The 19,414-nt window shown below is 37.1% G+C and overlaps 1 protein-coding gene across 11 annotated transcripts in view; it reads left to right on the top strand.

The window, feature by feature from the left end:
* PTK2 (protein tyrosine kinase 2) overlaps nucleotides 1-19,414 on the top strand; it is a 189,336-nt gene that overhangs the window by 100,761 nt on the left and 69,161 nt on the right. For all 11 annotated transcript variants that reach the window (XM_053976570.1, XM_053976598.1, XM_053976589.1 and 8 more), the window contains 3 exons: nucleotides 274-361; nucleotides 13,512-13,591; nucleotides 15,070-15,132. In XM_053976570.1, the coding sequence (XP_053832545.1) occupies nucleotides 274-361; nucleotides 13,512-13,591; nucleotides 15,070-15,132 (231 nt within the window). The remainder of the gene's footprint in view (nucleotides 1-273; nucleotides 362-13,511; nucleotides 13,592-15,069; nucleotides 15,133-19,414) is intronic.

Raw genomic sequence — 19,414 nt, 5'->3', positions numbered from 1 at the left:
CTTATCTGCTCCAAGTCTTGATGCTTCAGTCCTCTCTGAAGCTCTGAGAAGGCAGCAAGGCTCTAAGTTTGCTTCTGTTACAAAGGCCCTTTGTAAACATCTCTATGAAATGTCTGTTACAGATAAATTCCAGTTTAGTTCTCTGGAGCAATCAAAAGGGAAGTTTTCCATTAGTTTTCTAAGTTTATTTTGAGTTTATTTATATTTTTAAGAATGTTGGGAGGAAATCTTAATTTTAATTCTGCTCAACAGTCTCTTTTTCTCACTTTTCAGATATGAATTGAGAATTCGGTATTTGCCAAAAGGATTTCTAAACCAATTCACTGAGGACAAACCAACTCTAAATTTTTTCTATCAGCAGGTATGTTCAGTTCTTCTGCTTTGTCTTTTGCTGAATTTAGAAAACTCTGGGTTTGTTTGTGTGGGTAGCATATTACTGCAGAAACAGAAAAATGGAAAAAAGGTTGCTTATATGAAGCAGAAAGGGCACAAAGCCTATAGCATCTTTCTGCTTGAGAAGTGGTGAGGAATATGTTCCAAAACCAAGGTGATTCTGCAGGTTATAATTGTCCTAACTTAGATAAAATTGACTGTTGTTCCACTGGCTTCTTACAGTTAATTCACACTTGACTAAACAGATGAATTTCTTTATTTTTGCAAGTGTAAGTAAGTGACAATTTCACTACAAACCATCAAATGCTTTTTCCACTCACATTCTTAGGTTATTTTCTTGGGTTTAAAATCTCTTTGGATTACTAAAACTGCATAATAGTCAAAGTTTCTGTAAATTAAACACTAAATTCTAATTTTATTCAGGTAAATTATTTTAATCTGCTTTTGCACCAACAAGCTCCAAATAAAACCTCCTGGGGATATTTTTTAGGGGAGTCAGGACTAAAATGGTTACCCTAACTCCAGCAAGCACAATTGTGCGCACAACTTTCTTGTCTTAGGTAAATTACTTTTAGTTTTTTTTTTACTGTGTGATGCAATTTTTGTATTGATCTGTGATGAAGTTGACTTCTGAAAAGACACTTGTCCTGCAGTACTTCCTTGGACTTCACATTCTAGTTTAAGTGATTTGTGTGATATGCTGGATCCAGCCTAAAACGTCTGAATTTTGGTGAGTTTTTAATGTAGTACTGCCAGGAGTTCTTGTGCAACAAAATCAGGTTCCTTTTTCCTTTAGCAGCAAGGAACTTACTTTGTACTGGCTTTAAACACAGGAGATTTGTGTTTCCCATGATGCAAAAGTGGGTGATGAGCTCCAAAATAACTGAACTTCATCACTTTCCTGTTCAACACCTGGCAAGCCTGCAGTGTCCTCTCGTTTCTGCCTCAGGGAATTGTTTCTTTAAAGCAAGGCGTTTGAAATGCCAGAGGAATATTTGTTAACTTCTAGCTAAATTTGGAGAAATCATTACAAATGGATACAAAGGGCTCAGAATAGAAGGTTTTTGAAGGTCATTGGGACCAATAGGCAAAGCTGATAGCTGACTGTATCTCACAGTGCCCTGAATCCCAGTGCTGGTAGGAAATGAAAATCAGAGGTTCTTATCTCCTTGCTCTGCACACCATCCCATTTATTTTCTCTTCTCCTTTCTTTTTCACCTTATAGTGAGGTGTTTCTGAATCCAGTTCTTTAAAAGTCACTGCTCTTTCTTTTGGGGTGCTGTAAGGTATTTGGGTCTCCGTTGTCATGGAAATCAGGTGCAGAACTTTCCAGAGCTGTCATTCTGTATCCATGATTCTGCTTTGCTCCATAAATTTCACTTGTCCTCTTGGATAAACTAGGACAATAACTTTTATGTGGTAAAGTGTTAAGGCAGCAGCAGTGACGTATGAAAAGAAGGCAAGAGAAGAATTTAAGCAGTAACACTGCATCATAAACCAGGCCTACAGCAGAGAGGGGGATAAAAAAACAGAGAAAGATGATTTTTCACATTCTGTTCTATCTCAGTGTCATTCCTTTAACATTTTAACATCTTCTTTTGCTAACCACTGCTCTCAATCAGATGCATCATGTTGTGTGTAGGCAAGAACAACAGAATGTACAGAATTCATACATGCATACATAGATATCCTGAGCTTTCTGCACAGAAGCAACTGTCAGAGATAAGGAGTATAGAACCCAGTTAAAAATTTTTAAAAATCTGACAGAAAGAACACCTCTGTTGTCAAATTGGCTTTTCTCAATTTGAATCTCAAAGACATTGCTGTCTTGTATGTTACAAATGAGTAAAAAAGATTTTTGTGAGGACCAGATGCCTGTGACTTTCTTGTCAGGATAAGAGTGGGAACCTTTTTGCTAACTCGGTAATATCCAAACACGTTGTTTGTCCTACTAAAAATGTATAGCAACAAATTAAAAAGTTCATGGAGAAGGAGAAGAAACATGGTTTCCTCTGTCACCCATGGATTTTGGAATTTTAATGATTTTCTTGAATCTGAGTTGCAAGCCAGAGTATTGTCAAAAAAAAAAAAGTTTAAATACTCAAGTGATCTTCATCCTATGGAAAAGTACAGAACGTTTTATAAAGACTACAAAATGTTACTTTAATCACTGTCAACAGACAGGGTTTATTCATCCAGCTCACCCAAAGCACAATTACCAGGCTGTTAAACCCTAAGCTGGCACACGTTTGTGCCTTCACATGCATGACTACTCCCATTCACTGCAGCGAGTGCACTGCCCTGTGCAAATCGCTGCATTTCAGGCTTCTCAGCTTGGGCCTGATATGTGAAATCACTATTTTCTCCTTGATTTTTGACTGTTTTAAGGATGCTGTGACCTTTCTTTGGTTTTGAATATTCTTCATCTTCAAGAGTCTTGAACAAATCAAGAACCTGTGCCCAGAACTGTTTGTGGCTTGACGTGCTGTGATCGTGGTGCTCGTTCTGCCATCTGCGGTGGGCGTGAGCTGCTCTTAATTGGGAGTGTAAAGCAGGGCACTTAATGAGACCTTTCATTCTGCAATCTGTACAGCAAGGGATTAAAATTAGTGTGTGGGAGCAGGGGGAAACCACACAACTCGTTAATAACATCAGAATCAGTCCCACTAACGATGCCATGCAGTGCCTCTTGTGCTCAGGCTGTGCCTCAGCTTTGAGGGCAGAGTTGGGGAGAGGCTGATCTTTAGGTCATTCCCCTTCACTGGAGGAGCTGTGTGTTCCAGTCATGTCATTTCACATTCCATTCGAGAGCTCTGACCAACGAACTAGTGCTGAAACTGTGCCTTTTTGTTTTGTTGCTGCTCTCTTTGGCAGGTGACAGGACTTCAGGGGTGTCCTCTCTTTTTTCAATCTGTGGAGCATTTAGGTGGTGATTCTGTATGGACTGCATTACTCCCTTGGGCCCAAGTGCTTACAGTTTCAGCCAAATTAGGCAAATTGGATCCCACCCAGTGCTGTTGGAATTGTGAGGCTGAAGTATTCAAAAATCAGGAAAAGACAGATTTATGGTTGCTTTCACAGTTGGCAGATGCTCGCTGCACAGGTTTTATGTGCCAGCCTTCAATTGTGTCCTGTGCTATTGAATACCCAAATCTGAACCAAAGTGAGCTCTAATCCCACCCCCAAAACCTTTAATGTGTAGTACAGTGAATAAAAATACTGTAAGTTAAGATTTATCAAGAAGTGGCATCCTTTGTGTGTGTGTGTGTGTGTGTGTTCTCTTGACTGTTTTATAAATCCCTAGTGAAGATATTTAGGTTTTTGTATGATTTTTAAACGTTTTTCAGAGAAAATAAACATAAAGGTACGAAAGGAGAATTAAAAATCTCAAGTTTTTAGTAATGAGATAAGATTTCACCATTTTCCTGTCCTTTTTGGGAATATTTTCAATTGCTTTAAATAAGTGTTGGTGAAATTCCTAGTGAGTTTCCCTGTGTTCAAGTGACATGGCTGTTGGGAAGTGGAAATAAAGGGCACAGGCTCCTCTATTTTGCCTTAGCAGCCGAGTGAGGAAAGCCATATCTCAAATCAAGATAGAATACAGCTTTTAAAAACATTCATGTAATGAGAATCAGACGTAAGCTACATGAATTGCCTTCCTTTTATTGTGGGACAAGAGCCTGCACACATTTATCCTTGAATAACATGTTAGCCTGCAGTAATTGGAGATGGTTTATCCCTTGATGAAAAGGGAGTAAGCATCTGTATGGGGGGTGGGGGCAGATCTTGGGCATCAGCTGTTCCATTGTTGCTGTGCTCCTGCTTCAAACAGAAGACTTTTAAAGTAACTTTTTGGGGTTTTTTTTTTAGATCCCAGTGAACAAGAAAAGGTTGTTTTTATCAGTGTTGACTTTTTCTCTGCTGCCTTGTTTAGCCTGCAGTGTGGAGCTACCCTGGAGATATTAAGATATATAATAAAGGAGACTACAGGACTGAATTATGTTTCGAATTTACTTTTTAAAATTAATCATAGTTTGTGTAAGAAGAAATTGCAAGCAGGGGATAATCTCGAAGTTAGGGCAGGTCAATGATACCCTGAAAAAATTGAGCGGAATTTTGAGGGCTCTGTATCTCACCAGACAAGTACACTGCAGGTTCATTTTCATAAGAAAGCTCTTTTCAAAAAGAAGAGAATACATATTATACTTTTTCTTATTAAAAAAAAAGTAAGGGAAAAACATCCTCTGAAAAAGTGGAGAAAAAGTTTATTGTGGACAAATGGCACTTCTTTTCTCTGTCTCTGTAGTATCTGTAAAGATTATGTTCACACTCAAAAGGTATTTCATTAAATGAAATATCTCTTTATATTGTGGCAAATAGATACATCATGCAAATTAAATTATTTTTATAACTCTGTCCCTGACATGTAGGAGATTTTAAGTTCAGGCAATTACTGTTATAACTTAATGATTAAAGTTTTATAAGGCTTAGGTGCATGAGATGTAATTTGAAATGCAGGCTGGGAATTAGATTCTTTAACCTAATTAAATAACAACATCTCCTACACCCTAAAAAAAAAAGGAGACCTAAAGCAAATGTCTTTGACAGGAAAAGCTTTGAAGGAAATGAAGGACATTGGGAGAAAAGCTGGCGTTGTTCCTGATGCTGGCAGCCTGTTTAAAACAAAAACAAAAACAAAAACAAAAACAAAAAAAAAAAAAAAAAACCCTCAACAAAACAAAAAAAAAAAAACCCACCCAAAACCCAACAGATCTTTCATGAAGAGTTATAGGCTGAGACATAAACTGTTCCCTACAGGGAGGCAGCAATATAAGAACTGCAGCTGATTGAAAAGATATTAAAAGTATGTATTTTGATACAAATATAAATGAATCTGCACCTCTCCTTTCTGCTCTTTACAGCTTGAAAAGGCAATTAAAAGTGAGATTTCCTTGACAGGGGTAGGTTTCTGAAGTTGCTGAGATTCACAGTATCCCATTAAGTACTTAGTTTCTCCTGTAAATGTTGATTTACACCCTCAAAACTATGCTGGCATTCTTGTTTTAGGCTCTGCTGTTTGTATCGTTGTGGAGCTGCTTTGGCTATAAATGTTGTGTGCCCAATGTGTGCTTTCCCTTTAGTGCTGTGTGGTAGCAATGTGAAACTTCCTTTTATTCCTTAACAGCTCCTAACTGGTCAGTCGAGCTCAGGCCAAAGGGAAAGAAAGGGTTGCTTTGATTTAAGATTTCCACCTGTCAGCCAGAGCAGTGAAAATCCTCCTTGTGGGCTTTTCTCAAATAGCTCATAATTCAGCCTGATAAATGGAAAATGCTAGAGCCAGGTTTCCATGGACTGATGTGTGGATATGTCTCTTTAGTAGTCTGGAACAAAATGTTACTGCAATTAACAGATTAAGTTGTGTATAACAAGAAAAAGAAACCCACAGAAAAGTTGATTTACGTCGATGCTAGGACTCTCTTGATCTGGAAACTCAAAATTGTGTGTTGGAAAGGAGAAGTATAAAATGAGCTGGGAGCAAGGCTTGTTCAGTAGGTTGAGCTCTGTATGGCTCCCAAGAGTCCAGTCCTACTTTGTGCAAGGGCTGTGAGGCAGCAGTGTCTCTTGCAGTGACATCTGGAGCTCAGCCCACTTGGACAGACGGCATCATTTTTAGCTGCTCTGCCCCTAACAATGCCTTGTCAGAAGTTGGTTTCCCCCAGCCCATCTCTAATGCTCTTATTATTAACAGTGGAGCTTCCAAAATTAGTTAGAGATGTCAAAGATCACCCCTAGATAATACAGAGACTGTGACCTTGGGACACGAAGAGGAGGAGCAGCTGAGGGCAGATGGCAGATGAATGTTATCCTGATACCGGAGCTGGGCTTTTAACTCCCCTAGATGAGGCCAAAGCCCTAATTTTCCCTAATATTGACTTATCTCCTAACGCAAATTTAATACTATCAGATGGGTAAATAGGGGTGGGAACACATATGTGTTTCCCTCCTGTGTGTATTTTAAAAACTACCATTATGATCATTAAGGTGGCTCCTAAAAATACTGATGACATTAGAAGCAGACATTGGGCTTTTGTGCATATGGGGCTTCATTCACAGCAGATGAGGCACAAATCTTTCAGGCTGCATCAGATTTCTGAGGCTGTAGTAGTGAGGGTTAAGACCCTGTTCTTCCAAGCTGATTTTGTAGTGGTGAAAATTTGATGTCCTACATAAACTTGGAAAACAAGCATGGAGGAGCAGTTTGGAGCGATATCAGAATTTATACTGGGTGATTGTTTCACATTAACCCAATCATGTGTCTGTCCTACAGTGATGCTGTGGTGTATTTAACACTACAAGGAGCAATACAGCTAAAAGCAGAGAATATCTGAGATAATTCTTTTTGGTGGCATGCACAGAAGAGTTGTGTCATGGATTGGGGTGGAATTGTGTGTTGTACCTGCTGCAGATGCAGAGCAGAGCAACATCCTTCATTTTGAATGAGAAATTGTGGGGAAAACAAATGAGCTGTATGCTTGGATTTCTGTCTTGGTCACAAACGTTGTTGCTGAAGATCATCTTTTCCCATGGATATATTGAGATATTCTGGTCTTTCATTACAGAAGCTGGAACTAGTAAATTGCAGGAATAATTTCTGTGGATTTTGGTGGGATGGGTGTCACCAGAAGTGTTGTGTGTTGGTGTAAAACAAAGATAGATCTGGTTGAACTCTGTGGTGGCTGAGGGTGAACTGTAACATACAAAACCTAACACCAAATTACCTTCCAGAGTTAGAAACGTGACTATTTAAAAGCAGCTGCTAGAACACATCTGAGCTGTTAAAAATAAATCCAGAGAAACTACTGAGAATAAATAAATTACTGCATATAGAGGACAATTTAGAGACATGTTGTGGGTTTTTTTAATATAAATTTCACCAACTAAGTGGAAGTACATAATTTCCCAATATATAAAAGCACCAGCTAAAAATAGAATAAGTGGATAATGAGAAAATTTTGTAATATAGATCTTTGTTTTCATGCTTCATTAAATGGTTGTAATTCCTATTTGTGTGCTATGTACTGAATGGAGTACAGAAGACATTTTCTTTCTTTGGTTGATTATCTAAATATCTCATATGTTGGGATGATTCTTTTTGGGTATTAACTCTTCAGTGGGAACTTAGTCACTGAAGGGTTGTTTAAATGCAGTGTTCAAAGCAGTGCAAATTTGGGAAAAAATAGAAATAAAAAAGGACTACGTTGTGTAAGTAGGTCATAGAGATTGAGAGAAAAGCAAGAGAAATAGATTGCTTATTTTTAAACTGTCCTCCTGAAAAATTGGAGTTTATCCTGTGGGAAATTTCTTGGTAACATTAAGCTGGGAAAGCCAGTAGTGGCTAATTATTGGTTTTTGCCCTTTATGAGACACCATTTGATAATACTGTTGCTAAAGAATTTCCACAGTATTTATGCTTGAAAATTCAATGTCAAATTTGATAATTTTATGCAATAAATTATAAGGCTGTAAACAAGTTTAAACCTAAAATATCTTTTTAAGACACAGTATCTAATAGCTTTTTTTTTTTTTTTAAAATCCCTAAACTGGAAAGCATTTGCCAAGTTCAGAATTATTTTACTGTTGTTCTTTATAAAGAAATCTAAATCCAGCATGGTGTTTTTATGATCTGCTTGTCAGCCTGGGTGAACCTTCTGAAACACTGCAGCTGCATAAGAAACTCATGTGCAGGAAAATGAAGCAGATGGCTTTTGAAAGTAGCAGCTGGTATAGAAAATACGAGGCCAGTGATAGATTTCTCCTTAAATCATAGCATAGGGCTGTTCTCTAATTTCTCCATCTTCACAAACATGGGCTTTCCTCTGTTTTCAATTTTTATTTTAAATTGTTCCATCTGGAATTGGCTGTCCATTTCTTTAGCTGGGAAACTGCCCATTATTTTCTAGTAAATTTTGAGAAGTTAGAAGTGACACCATCAGTAATTTCCCCATTCAAGTAAAAGAACAAATATTTTATGAGTCTTGACATCATAAAAAAACCTGAGCTTGTGTTTATGTGCCCCATTCTTCCATGTGGGAAAAGTCTTTTAGTTCACATTGTGTTCACCTCCATTCTTTTGTTGTGATTTAGGAGTATCTTTGAACTTTTAATGCCCAAAATACTGGAGACAGAAGAGAGATTTCTGTTCTGGCTAAAAAAAGAAGAGTAATTAAAAAAAATATTGTTAAGAATAAAAAGTATTTTAAATAAAGTGAGTTGTTGCTGAATATCAGGGCAGTAATAAATCAGGAAATATGGTGTAGGATTGTGTTGCATTTCAAAATCCTTTTTTCTTTGGACATTACTGCTCTTTGTAAGCATTAATTCACTGATGGTGGGTGATTTGTACTCTGTATGTGGGGGCAATGACAATTTTGTTTCATTTTTTATTTTATCAGAACATGTGAAAGAGTTATTTTTCCTACATCTTAGAGGTGCCTTTATGCTTGGCATTCCTATTTCCCCCACTGCAGTCCTTTTTTGTATCAGACTGTTCATAGCTGTTGTGGCCAAGAAGTCAACTCCAAATGTGAAGTTTAGGTCACACTTTAATTCTGATTTGCCACCCTGTGAATGAGCAGATTTCAGGAGAGTTGCTTCCTCTGACACTGGCACTGCAGTAATACTTGCCTGGAAGCCTGAAGCAGTTTTTATTTCCATTATTCCATGTTTAATGGAACTTAAGTAGACTAACCCTTTCCCCCCAAAGCATGCACCTGCTCGACTGTAAATCTGACTTAAACTTGTTAGAACATACTAAAAAAAATCCAGAGGAAAAGGTTCTTGAAATCAGCACAGCAGTTTGCAGCAATGAATTACTTTTGTCTCTTCTCCTCCTTTAAACTGTTCTCCAATATATTTTTCTCAGGGAGCTGAGATAAGCACATTGTGTGGGAATACAAAGTGAGTAAGTCAGTGGAAGCAAATATGTTACAAGCAACATACACCACTCAAGTGACTCACTTCAAACATCATATTTTGGGTCTTGATTGTTACCAGATAAAAAGTATACAGGATTTTAGCAGTGTTGACAGTTGAATTCTTAATCCTAGTGTGAATCCAAGCATTTGCCTTGTTGATCTTTATGCATTTTTATTGCTGTAACATTGTGACCATAAAGTATTGGAGATAAATGCAGACTTCATGTCATTATATCATTGCCAGAGCATCTGGTCTCCAGTATGGGGTAAATGATGCAGTGGCACACAGGTTTAACAGGAGCACCTTACAGGTTTTGTTGAGCTTGAGAAAGAGATCAAGGGTTGCTGTTTTGATTTCTTGTTTGGCCACTTGGGTTTTTGGGGTGGCTTTTTCAAAATCAGATTTGTTCTGACAAGTTTGTTGTGACAAGTTTATATTAATCAGTTTTGTCTTACAAACAAGGTAAAATTAAGGTGTATTAAATAGCATCCTACAGGGTTTTTTACTGGTTTGGCCTTTGGAGAGATCCCATTCTGAACAAGGAAATTGCAGAGGAGATTATGGCAGCAGTGCTCGATCTGCTTGGAAAGGATGAGTGTGTTTATATATCTGTGTATATATAGATAGATGTATTCTTCAGCTTCTCCAGGTATTGCACAGTTCCTTAAATTTCCAAGCCACAGGAGGTGCAGCCAAAGGTCTGCACACACTGCCAGGGAGTGTGACAAGCTCACAGATAACAGGATCTCCAAACCCCACAGGGAAGGATTCATCCTCTCTCTTAACATACTTCTGAATTTGTAGTCAGCAGAAAAAACCTGATAGGTTTTGTTAGATTTCTAAGAGTTCAGTTTTTGTGCCTTTGTATGTATATAGGCTTTGTGCTCTTGAAGATGGAGCCTTTGTTTGTCTAACCCAGAAAATATTCTCATTTCTCTCATTTAATTATATTAACAACAACAATAATAAAAGTTATAATTGAGCAAACACAAAAGACTTCTTGGAAAACTATTCAATTGCCTTGTGACAGTGCATTTAATTACCATTAAATTATCTCTTATGTCTCTTCCACTTAATATTTGCTCTGGCTTTTTCCTTAGGAGGTTGTGCTGAACCTCCTGTGAAATTCTTATCTAATCTCTACACAGGCATTAGTTCATACATTGATCTGATGCCATCTCAAAGAGAATAGTCAAGCAAAATTAAAGGTGATAAGAGAGGTTCTCATTGGTATTCTGGGAGTAGAAACTGAATCTGCTTTTTTTTTTTTTTTTTTTCCTTGCTGAAATTGAAAGTAGAATGTGTGCAGGCAGGTTTATGAAAAAAGGGAAAAAACAAGCACTTTTGGCTATCCATAGTAGGACATCGTTAAAAATCCAGGCCACTGGTTTCTCACCACAAGTTTCCTGAAGCTTATAATATTTTTATAACTCACAAAATTTAAACACTAAAATAAGTAGGTGTATATAATGTAAAATACTTTTTCCCTATTCCATTTTGTTGGAATGGGGGATGGTCTTTTACATTTTCTTAGTCAATATCTGATGTCTGTAGTTGCAGAGTCAAACTGGGAACATGACTGGAATTTGTGAAAGCTCACAAGCTGCAGGGCAAGGGGAGATAAACCCCAAACTTTAAATATTTGGGTAATGTTGCTTATTTATTTATGGAATAGGAGGCTAGCGGCATTTTAAAATCATGTTTGCATGAAACTGGAGATGCTCTTAATCTGTTTAGTTTAACAAATTGAGCAGTGGAGCAAAGGCAAAGAGCTGTGAAGATAAATGAATCCACATTTGATCATAATACACTGGGCCTTAAATTAGCATCATTCCTGTGAGTGGAGGTTTTGTGTGTCAGGACTGAAAAGCTACTTTGCTACAGCCAGTTCTTCTTGGTGTCTGAATACCTCAAGTAATAGGAGGATAATGGCTTTGAAATTTCCTGGTGATGCAAAATTGTTGAAATGGTTCAAAAAATTGAATCTGTAGTTTCAGGGAAAAAAAAAAAAAAGAAGTTTAATGAAATGTAATAGATCAGTCAATGGGTATTTGATCTGGGTGGATGGAGGGCAGGTCAGCCAAGGGATTTTGTGAACAGGTTTACTTGGTAGTAAAGTAAGTACTTTAGGCCGTACATGAAGGTAAATTCTCAGAAAAAGGACACGGGAATTTCTGGAATTTGGGTATCCATATATGATCTGACCTCATGTTCAACACTTTTTTTTCATTTTGAGGTATCCCCAGGTAGACCTGAGGGTGAGGAGGGCTGTGCTGTTGTTCACCACCCACGTGTGTTTGCAGAGGTCATTTATGGCAGTTCGTGGAGCCTGGAACTTCATTCCTGAGTCACCTGCCCTGAGCTCCTGTCTGACAGTTTTAGTGCAGGACCAGTTCAAAATCCTTTCTCATGAAAAGAGATCCTGGTGTAATTGATTGCATTTTTCTGTTTATAGGATTATAGAACCATTTAGGTTGTAAAAGACTTGGTGTATCAACCACTAGGCCAGCACTGCCACATCCACAGCTGAACCATGTCCCCAAGGGCTGCAGCCATACTTCGAATGGTTCCAGAGATGGTGATTCCACCACTTCCCTGTGCAGTCTGTTTCCAATCCCTGACCACCCTTTCAGTGGAAAAAACATCCTAATATCCAATCTAAATCAAATTATTTAAAATTGTGAGCATAATGAAGAGGAGAGTCATTAATTCATATTGTGTATCCTATTACTATGGGAATACAGAATTATTATTTCCATATGTGTACAAATAGCACACTACATGATGCTGAAGGGCAATTATTCTCCTGTCTCATTAGTATTTGTAGGAATTGAATTGAGAAGAGTTAAAAGCTCATTATTTTGTCATATTGAGTGCCTGTATGAATTCAAATGTAAAAGGCTTTTTTCTCATGTTTCAGCTATTGTAATAATTAATTTTCTCATTCTTGCACAGTTTATCATATTTCTTCTTTCATGTCTTTCAATAACAAATTAAAACTTTTCATGCAATTCAGGTCCAAGACATTTTTAGGGATTTGCCTGTAGTTTGGAGCAGGAGCAGCTTTGGTGCTGAGGGAATACTGAGGTGGATGCTCATGTGTTCTGAGGAGAATGCAGAGTGGACAACACTTCCTTACCTGCTAAATTCTGCATTTCATAGCAGTAGTAGTTTGAACTGGTTGTTTTTACAACTTGTCATCACTCACCAAACCCACTTGGTGAAGTGTGTTGCTTTCATAGTGCATCATCTCATCTTTGATCCACAAGTCAATCACATGGATTTTTGTGGGATTTTGGGATTTGCTGCAACTTTAGGATCTCAATAGCAACTTGATGTTTTCATAAGAGGATAACAGGAGCTGTTAAGGAAGAGCTGTCGAGATTTGTTACTGAAGGTGCAAGATTTGCAGAGTGAAGTTCTTGGGTTCTGTTCTTGCTGGCTCTGTTCTCTCTTTCTGCCTGAGTTTTTTTGTTGTTGTTAGTTACTGTATCAATTGCTTACTCCAGTGTGGTGAAAGTGTTACCTAAAAAATAAGATTCTGCCCACTTCTATGCTAGTAAATAAAACAAGTCCAGGACATGTGACGAAGATTTGAAGTGTTTCCTTCTGTAGATGGTCACCATCCGGTTTCACTCTTGGTTCTTCTTGCTAGTTCAGCATTATTTTATGGCAGTGTGCAGTACAGTTTGTACATTCTTCTGTGTTTACTTCTGTGTTTATTTTCACTGTAATTCCTAGGCATTTATCAGTTTTACTTGTATGATTAGATCTGCCTAGACAATTAAATCCTGTTGACCAGGATGGTTCAAGAACACAGCCTGCCTTCTCCCAGCTGGAATGCAGGTGTACCCATCTACTCAGTCCCTGTGAATTTGGATTATATTTAATAAAACATAGGCAATATTGACGTACACAAGAAATTTTTCAATCAAGTTCATTGTGATCAAAATGTGTTTCTTACAAAAGTGCAGCTCATTTGTGGAGAATATGAACACAAATTCTTTTTTCTCTTCCTGGACTGTGAATTGTCATTCCAGAAAATTAAGATGTATTCATTTGAAAGTTGTTGGGGAGTATTTTAGTCTGTGTTGGCACTGAACTGATCTTTCTGTGATGCCTACCTGCTTCTTTTGCTGTAGGTGAAAAATGACTATATGTTAGAAATAGCAGATCAAGTGGACCAGGAAATTGCTTTGAAACTAGGTTGCCTTGAAATCCGGTAAGCTGATAATTTAATTTATTATTTAACATCTTTCTGACAGAATATATACATTAATTTTGAAACTGCTTAAAGTTCATCAATTTCTGACCAGTAGAGTTGAATAAAACATCATAAGACCTTTTTTTTGCTACGAAGCAGTTTGAAGAAAAACTGAATAGACTGTATTGTAACTCATTTCTAATGATTTTTAAATTAACATTATTTTAAAATTTTAATTAATTACATCTTGATACTGCCTTTTGGGTGAATTCTTCATCTGAATAATTCAAAGGCCTGTAGAGTACATTGAAGTATGTTTAAAAAAAATGCATCTGTGGTGTTATTTAGTAAATAGTCTTATGATTCTGCATATATAAATCCTGCAGCTAAAGAATGTAATTATAGATAAATGCTGCTACCTTCCTCTCTGTATTTACTCAAATTTTAATGTGCTGTTTGAAATGATTAAATCTTAAGGATTCTTTTGGGTGTTTTTGGTGTTCTTGTCAACGGTATAGACAGCTGGAAAATAAAGATAAATATATCAGATTAACAGATCCTTGAGAGAGTTCCCAGCTTTGAAATGCATGTGTGGGTTTTGCTAATTTGTGGAGAATTTCCAGCCTGAAACATTTGCTTTAGTTATGCTGATGTCTCACACAGGGAGATTAGGGAAGAAGTAAAATTGATAAGAAATTAATGACAAGTGTAAACTTGTTTGGAGAGAATAAAAGTGTCCTTTGAACAGTGCTTTCCAAATTAAAACAAAATTTAGGTTTATGAAATTTCCTAGGTATCACAGGAGAACCTGACGCCTTTGTTGTAAATTTTGCTCGTAGCCCCAGAGAAAACAAAAAGTCTTTGTGTAACTGCAAACTCCTTATGCACTTACAAAATCATTGTGCCTTATTTCAAAACATGTGATGAATGTAATAACCTGTGATTATGTTGTCAGCCAGGTCCTGGCTTCCCTGCTTCTCAAGCTGTGGCTCTTCAGAGCATTTTGATGAGATATTTCTCGTAGATGAACTTCTGAAACTCTTAGAATGAGCATTTCTGGTCCATTTTTTCCTGTGACTGCGATGATCTCAGCCCTCTCCTAACAAAGCTTCCCTGTTTATTCATTTACTTGTTAATGTGAACATGTCTGGATTGAGGCAGTTTTCATCATTCCCTGCTTCCCCTGGCTCTCCCTGTTCTGTGCACAGGGGGCTCTCAGGAGGAAGTGCAGTGTGAGGTAGAAAGGAGCTGCTGAAGGCCAGGTTAGGTCACTTTTGGTGGCAGCAGTGGTTTAAAGCAGTTCTGAAAATGCAGTTAATTTATAAAATAAAAATCTGATCTGTTGAGGTAGAATAGTAATATACTTAATACTTACCTTTGAATTCATTCTGCCAATGTTTTCTGATGCTGAGTGGAAGTTTTGATTATGTTGATGTTGTAGTTTTAGGCTGAATTATCCAATAATTGTTGCTTTCAAATATTTTTCCTGACTTCAGGAGATCCTACGGAGAGATGAGAGGCAATGCATTAGAAAAGAAGTCCAACTATGAAGTGTTAGAGTAAGTATTATGTTCTAGTTTGAGGTTTGAACTGTCCCTTCTCTGCATCAGGAACAATAAATTCAGTTCAATGACAGAACATTTCTGTTGTAATTTTTCTATTCCATCAAGGTTGTTAAGATGCTTTAATGTAAGAAAAGGATGATGAAACCCACTGAGATGTAGAAGTAGGAAAAGTGCCTTTAACTCTGGTCCAGAGAAACAGGTTTGGAGTAGTTTAAACTTGATCAGGAGGCTTACTGTGGTTTTCAGCAATTTTGTTAAAGTTTATGGGATTCACCAACTCTGATTGTGAGGTGATTTTATTCCTCAGTGTTTTTCTGTGCCCAGTTGCATTCTTCAGCTGTGACTCATTTGTGGTAAAGTTTGAGTTACTTGAAAATGTTTGTGGTATTGTTTTTGTTTCTGTTTGCTCACTGTGGACATTTTCTGATATGTGACCTTGCAATTAACAGGATTATTGTTTATCTGAGTGTCCCAAATTTTAAGAAGACCAAGGAGCATCCTTGTACTGAAATATTTTGTTTACTTATTCATTTTGTACAGGAGATGGCTTCAGTTCAAACAAGCCAAAGTCCTCCAGCTTTTTAGCAAAAACCTGAAAACTGGTTTTATTTGTATTTATATAGTGGATAAAGTTTCAGACATACATGCACCAATTATATGCTCATCTCCAGTAATTACCCTTGTGAAGAGATCCTGTACAGTTTAACATAAAATCGGGATAAAAGGTTGTTGCAGCAGTGAAGTCTTGATTTTTTAATATTATCTTTAATGGCAAATGGATGCTAACTTTTAGAGATGTGAAATGAGAGCATTTGGAGGAGGTAGGTAAGATTTTATACAACAATGAATAAGTGTACAAGGATTTTTGGGGGATCTGTGATGCTACAAGGTAAAGATAACTGATGAATATCCTCCTTATTTGGTACTTCTGTAGTGCTTCTATATTTATCCAGATTTTTTTAAACCTTTGGTTTTGTTTGAATTAGGGAATTTTTAAGATTTATTTTTTAAGGACTTGAGGTTTTTGTCTGTGAAAATATTCTATAGAATATTATATTGTAATTTCTATAGAAATATTAGTAGAAATATTCTGGTTGAGGAAACACTTCACAAAATGAGAAAAGACTAATAAAAATAAATGGGATGAGCAGATAGACAAGACTAAAAGGGGATATATAAAAAGATTTGAAAGTAAGAACTTGAGTAAAGTATTTTTAAGTCAGTTTTTTAGCAAGTCAGAAGCTACAAGCATTAGTAATTAGGTTAATGACTTTGGAAACAGTGATACAAAGAAAAGCAGGGTCGTAACAGGTCACACAAAGTATAAATTAATAATTGTAACAGGTGAGAGTACCAGGAGGATTCAGTGTGGTGCTGCTTTCAGTTTAACAGTGATTTCTTTCCTTCAGTTTGTGTTTTCCAAACAGTGACTGCTTTGGTAGGGAATAATAAATTGCTGCTGTGACAGGCATAGTGAAGCAAAACCCTGATATGCAAAATGTAACAGCTTAATGCCATGTAGAATTGGATGTGGAGAATTGTGCATTTCAAAAGTGTTTTATTTTTTGAGAACCAAGATGTAATTTGTATGGGATTTAGCTAGGAAAGATGAAGGATAAAACCACCTTAAACTGACTATACTATAGATAATTACAAGCTGGAAAGGGGCTGCAAAAAGTGCCAGTGATCCCCAAAATGCATTAATTTGATCTTACCACTTTAATAGTCCATAAATGTTTAACTGCACAAGTAATATTTATTGCTCAAGTGAGGCTTTTTGGTGTTTTTTGTGGGGGGATTGCTGGTTTTAGTACATCATGAGGCACTTAACCAGCTGAGAGCAATTTTTAAATGGCCCTTTTTTGCATTGGGTGTGATTGCTCCTTGCCTGTCTTTGTCAGATGTCTATTTGATGTACGTTTGTCTTTGATCAGATCTGGATGGGAAATGGTAGATGGGATCAAATTGTTAAGTAGCCTTTAATAGTTGGGCCTTCATGGAGTGAAAGAAGAATTTCTTCATAATAAATGTGAAGCCTGTTAGTGAGAACAGGGATAATTACAAGTACAGAAATGGGAGCTGTAGGAAGGAACAGGTGCAGCCACAATTGGTAAAAGGCATGTTAAAGTCTATTATGTTAATCTAATGTTACTTTTTTTGTTGTAACTTGAATTGAGGTGAAAAATACATGATACATGCTGTCTAAAGCTGCTTATCATTGTAAGACAAGCAGTATCACCTGTCTGTAGTTGGTGTTTTATTAATCCAATTGAAGTTTGTACATTAAAAAAATTGAATTCAGATTTAAGCCCACAAGTAGGCTGGAGTAGATGAGGTTAAGTATGAAGCTGTAGCAGAACTGTAAGAAGCAGGCTCTCAGTGCTGGTTATCTCTTGTTGGCAATCAGAAATCAGATGGCTGAGTCCTTCATCCAGAGCCCTGAGTTGGTGTCTCCCTTGTTGGCCATTCCACCCCCACACAGCACAGCTGGGAAGGAGTTTGTAGGGTTGTTTGTATAAAACTGTATGTTCCAATTTCCAGTGCTTATTCTCTTATTTATAGGTATCCATAAGTTGTTACTGGTCAGGGCATTAAATCCGTGTGGTTCTTTTGTTAAATTCTCCTCCAGTAAAAAAATTTGCTGTCTCAGCTAAACACAGGAAATACTTTATTAATAAGTTTTGTTAAGAGTTGTGCTCTGTTGTACTCTGCATAAAAATTTCTTCTCAGTTTGTTGCACCCAGATCTGTACAAAAGGCTGTTCTACAGCTTGTCCTGGTAATGAATCAAGTGAGGCTGTGGCAGCCATGTGCTGCAGGACTGTTCAGATGAGGGATACCAGGGTTATGGGAGGTGCTTCATTTCAGAAGCACCAACTTTCTCTGAAATGCTTAATGTTAGACTAATATATCCCTGTCAAATATATTTGCATATTATTTAGATGGTAATAGTGTGTTAGATTCATTTAACTGTGTGGGATGATAAACTGAGTAGCATTTGCATTTGAGAAGAAATGCATGGAAGGAATTAACATTTATGAAGTTTTATAATCCTGCAGCTTACTGTCACTGCACAGATGCCAGTGCTGCACATGAACATTCTGCTCCTCCTGGTTGAGGATGTTTTTAGTGTGAAATTGTATGCTACTCATCTTTAGAGAGCTTTTAAAATACCCTGGTTTATTCTTCTGAGTGAGTTTTTTCTATTGACTTTAGTGTTGGCTTTGTTCTTGTGCCGTCAGGTAGCAGTAAATAAATCCTGAATATCTCTGCTTGCTAACAGCTTCTCCTTGCTTTGCCAAGTGTCAGAATTCCAGATGTGATTCTGTGGATGTTCAAAGCATGCACTCATGGAAAGCTCATTTTCATACTTGTTCCAGAAGCAGATAAGAATGTTTGAAAGAGATGGTAACATTCTAAATTTAAAGGAAAAAAGTCAATAATACCTTTGAGCTATAAATCCTTTTCCTATTTATATTTTCTCTTAGTTTTTCCTTTTTTACATGTGAGTTTTTTGTACTTGGTTGTACAGTGGTGTCTTCTGCACTAATGTCATTGGCAACTTCTCAAGCACCTTTTTTTGAAGCTGATGTTCAGTAGTAGTGACACAAACACATGTCAGACATAAGCTATGTGCAGCACATCAGAGCATAGAAATATTTATTGGCCCTGGTTTTCAAACCAGGGTTACAACCCAATTTATAGGTGTGAACATGAGCTTGATAAATTCAGTTTGCAAATTCTGAGCTCACAGTCACCTGATTTATAGTGGCAAAAAGTGAGACTGCTTGCAAGAAAAAAATTGTAATTTTAATTTGCTCAGTATGAGGAAAAGATAATAGTAGAAATTTAAACAAGCCCTCAATTACAGTACTTCAAAGGGTACAACAGTAATGGAATTGCACTCAGCATGCTTAGTGAGGTGATATCATGAGTGTTCCTTTATGGATTCCTGGATTCCTTAGGCCAAACTGGGGCTCTGAGCAACGTGGTCTAGTGGAAGGTGTCCCTGCCCATGGCAACTGGATGGTCATTAAGGTCCCTTCAAAACCAAACCATTCTATAATTCTTTTTATATCTTCTGTTGCATTCTAATAGAGGTTTATCAGGGTATTCCACTTCCATGTTGTTCCACTCTCACCTGACTACATGCTCTAAGAATATTTTTTCTATATGCTTGAAATTATTAAAACATGTACAAATAAAATGTTTTTATTCTCAAAACTCCTCTATGCCCAAGCCACCATTTCAAATAACATAATTTCCACACAGATACC

Source organism: Vidua macroura, chromosome 1, assembly GCF_024509145.1.
Source record: "Vidua macroura isolate BioBank_ID:100142 chromosome 1, ASM2450914v1, whole genome shotgun sequence".
NCBI classification, from domain to species: Eukaryota; Metazoa; Chordata; class Aves; order Passeriformes; family Viduidae; genus Vidua; species Vidua macroura.
The sequence above is the reverse complement of the archived record's forward strand: the minus strand, read 5'-3'. Positions and strand labels throughout refer to the sequence as shown.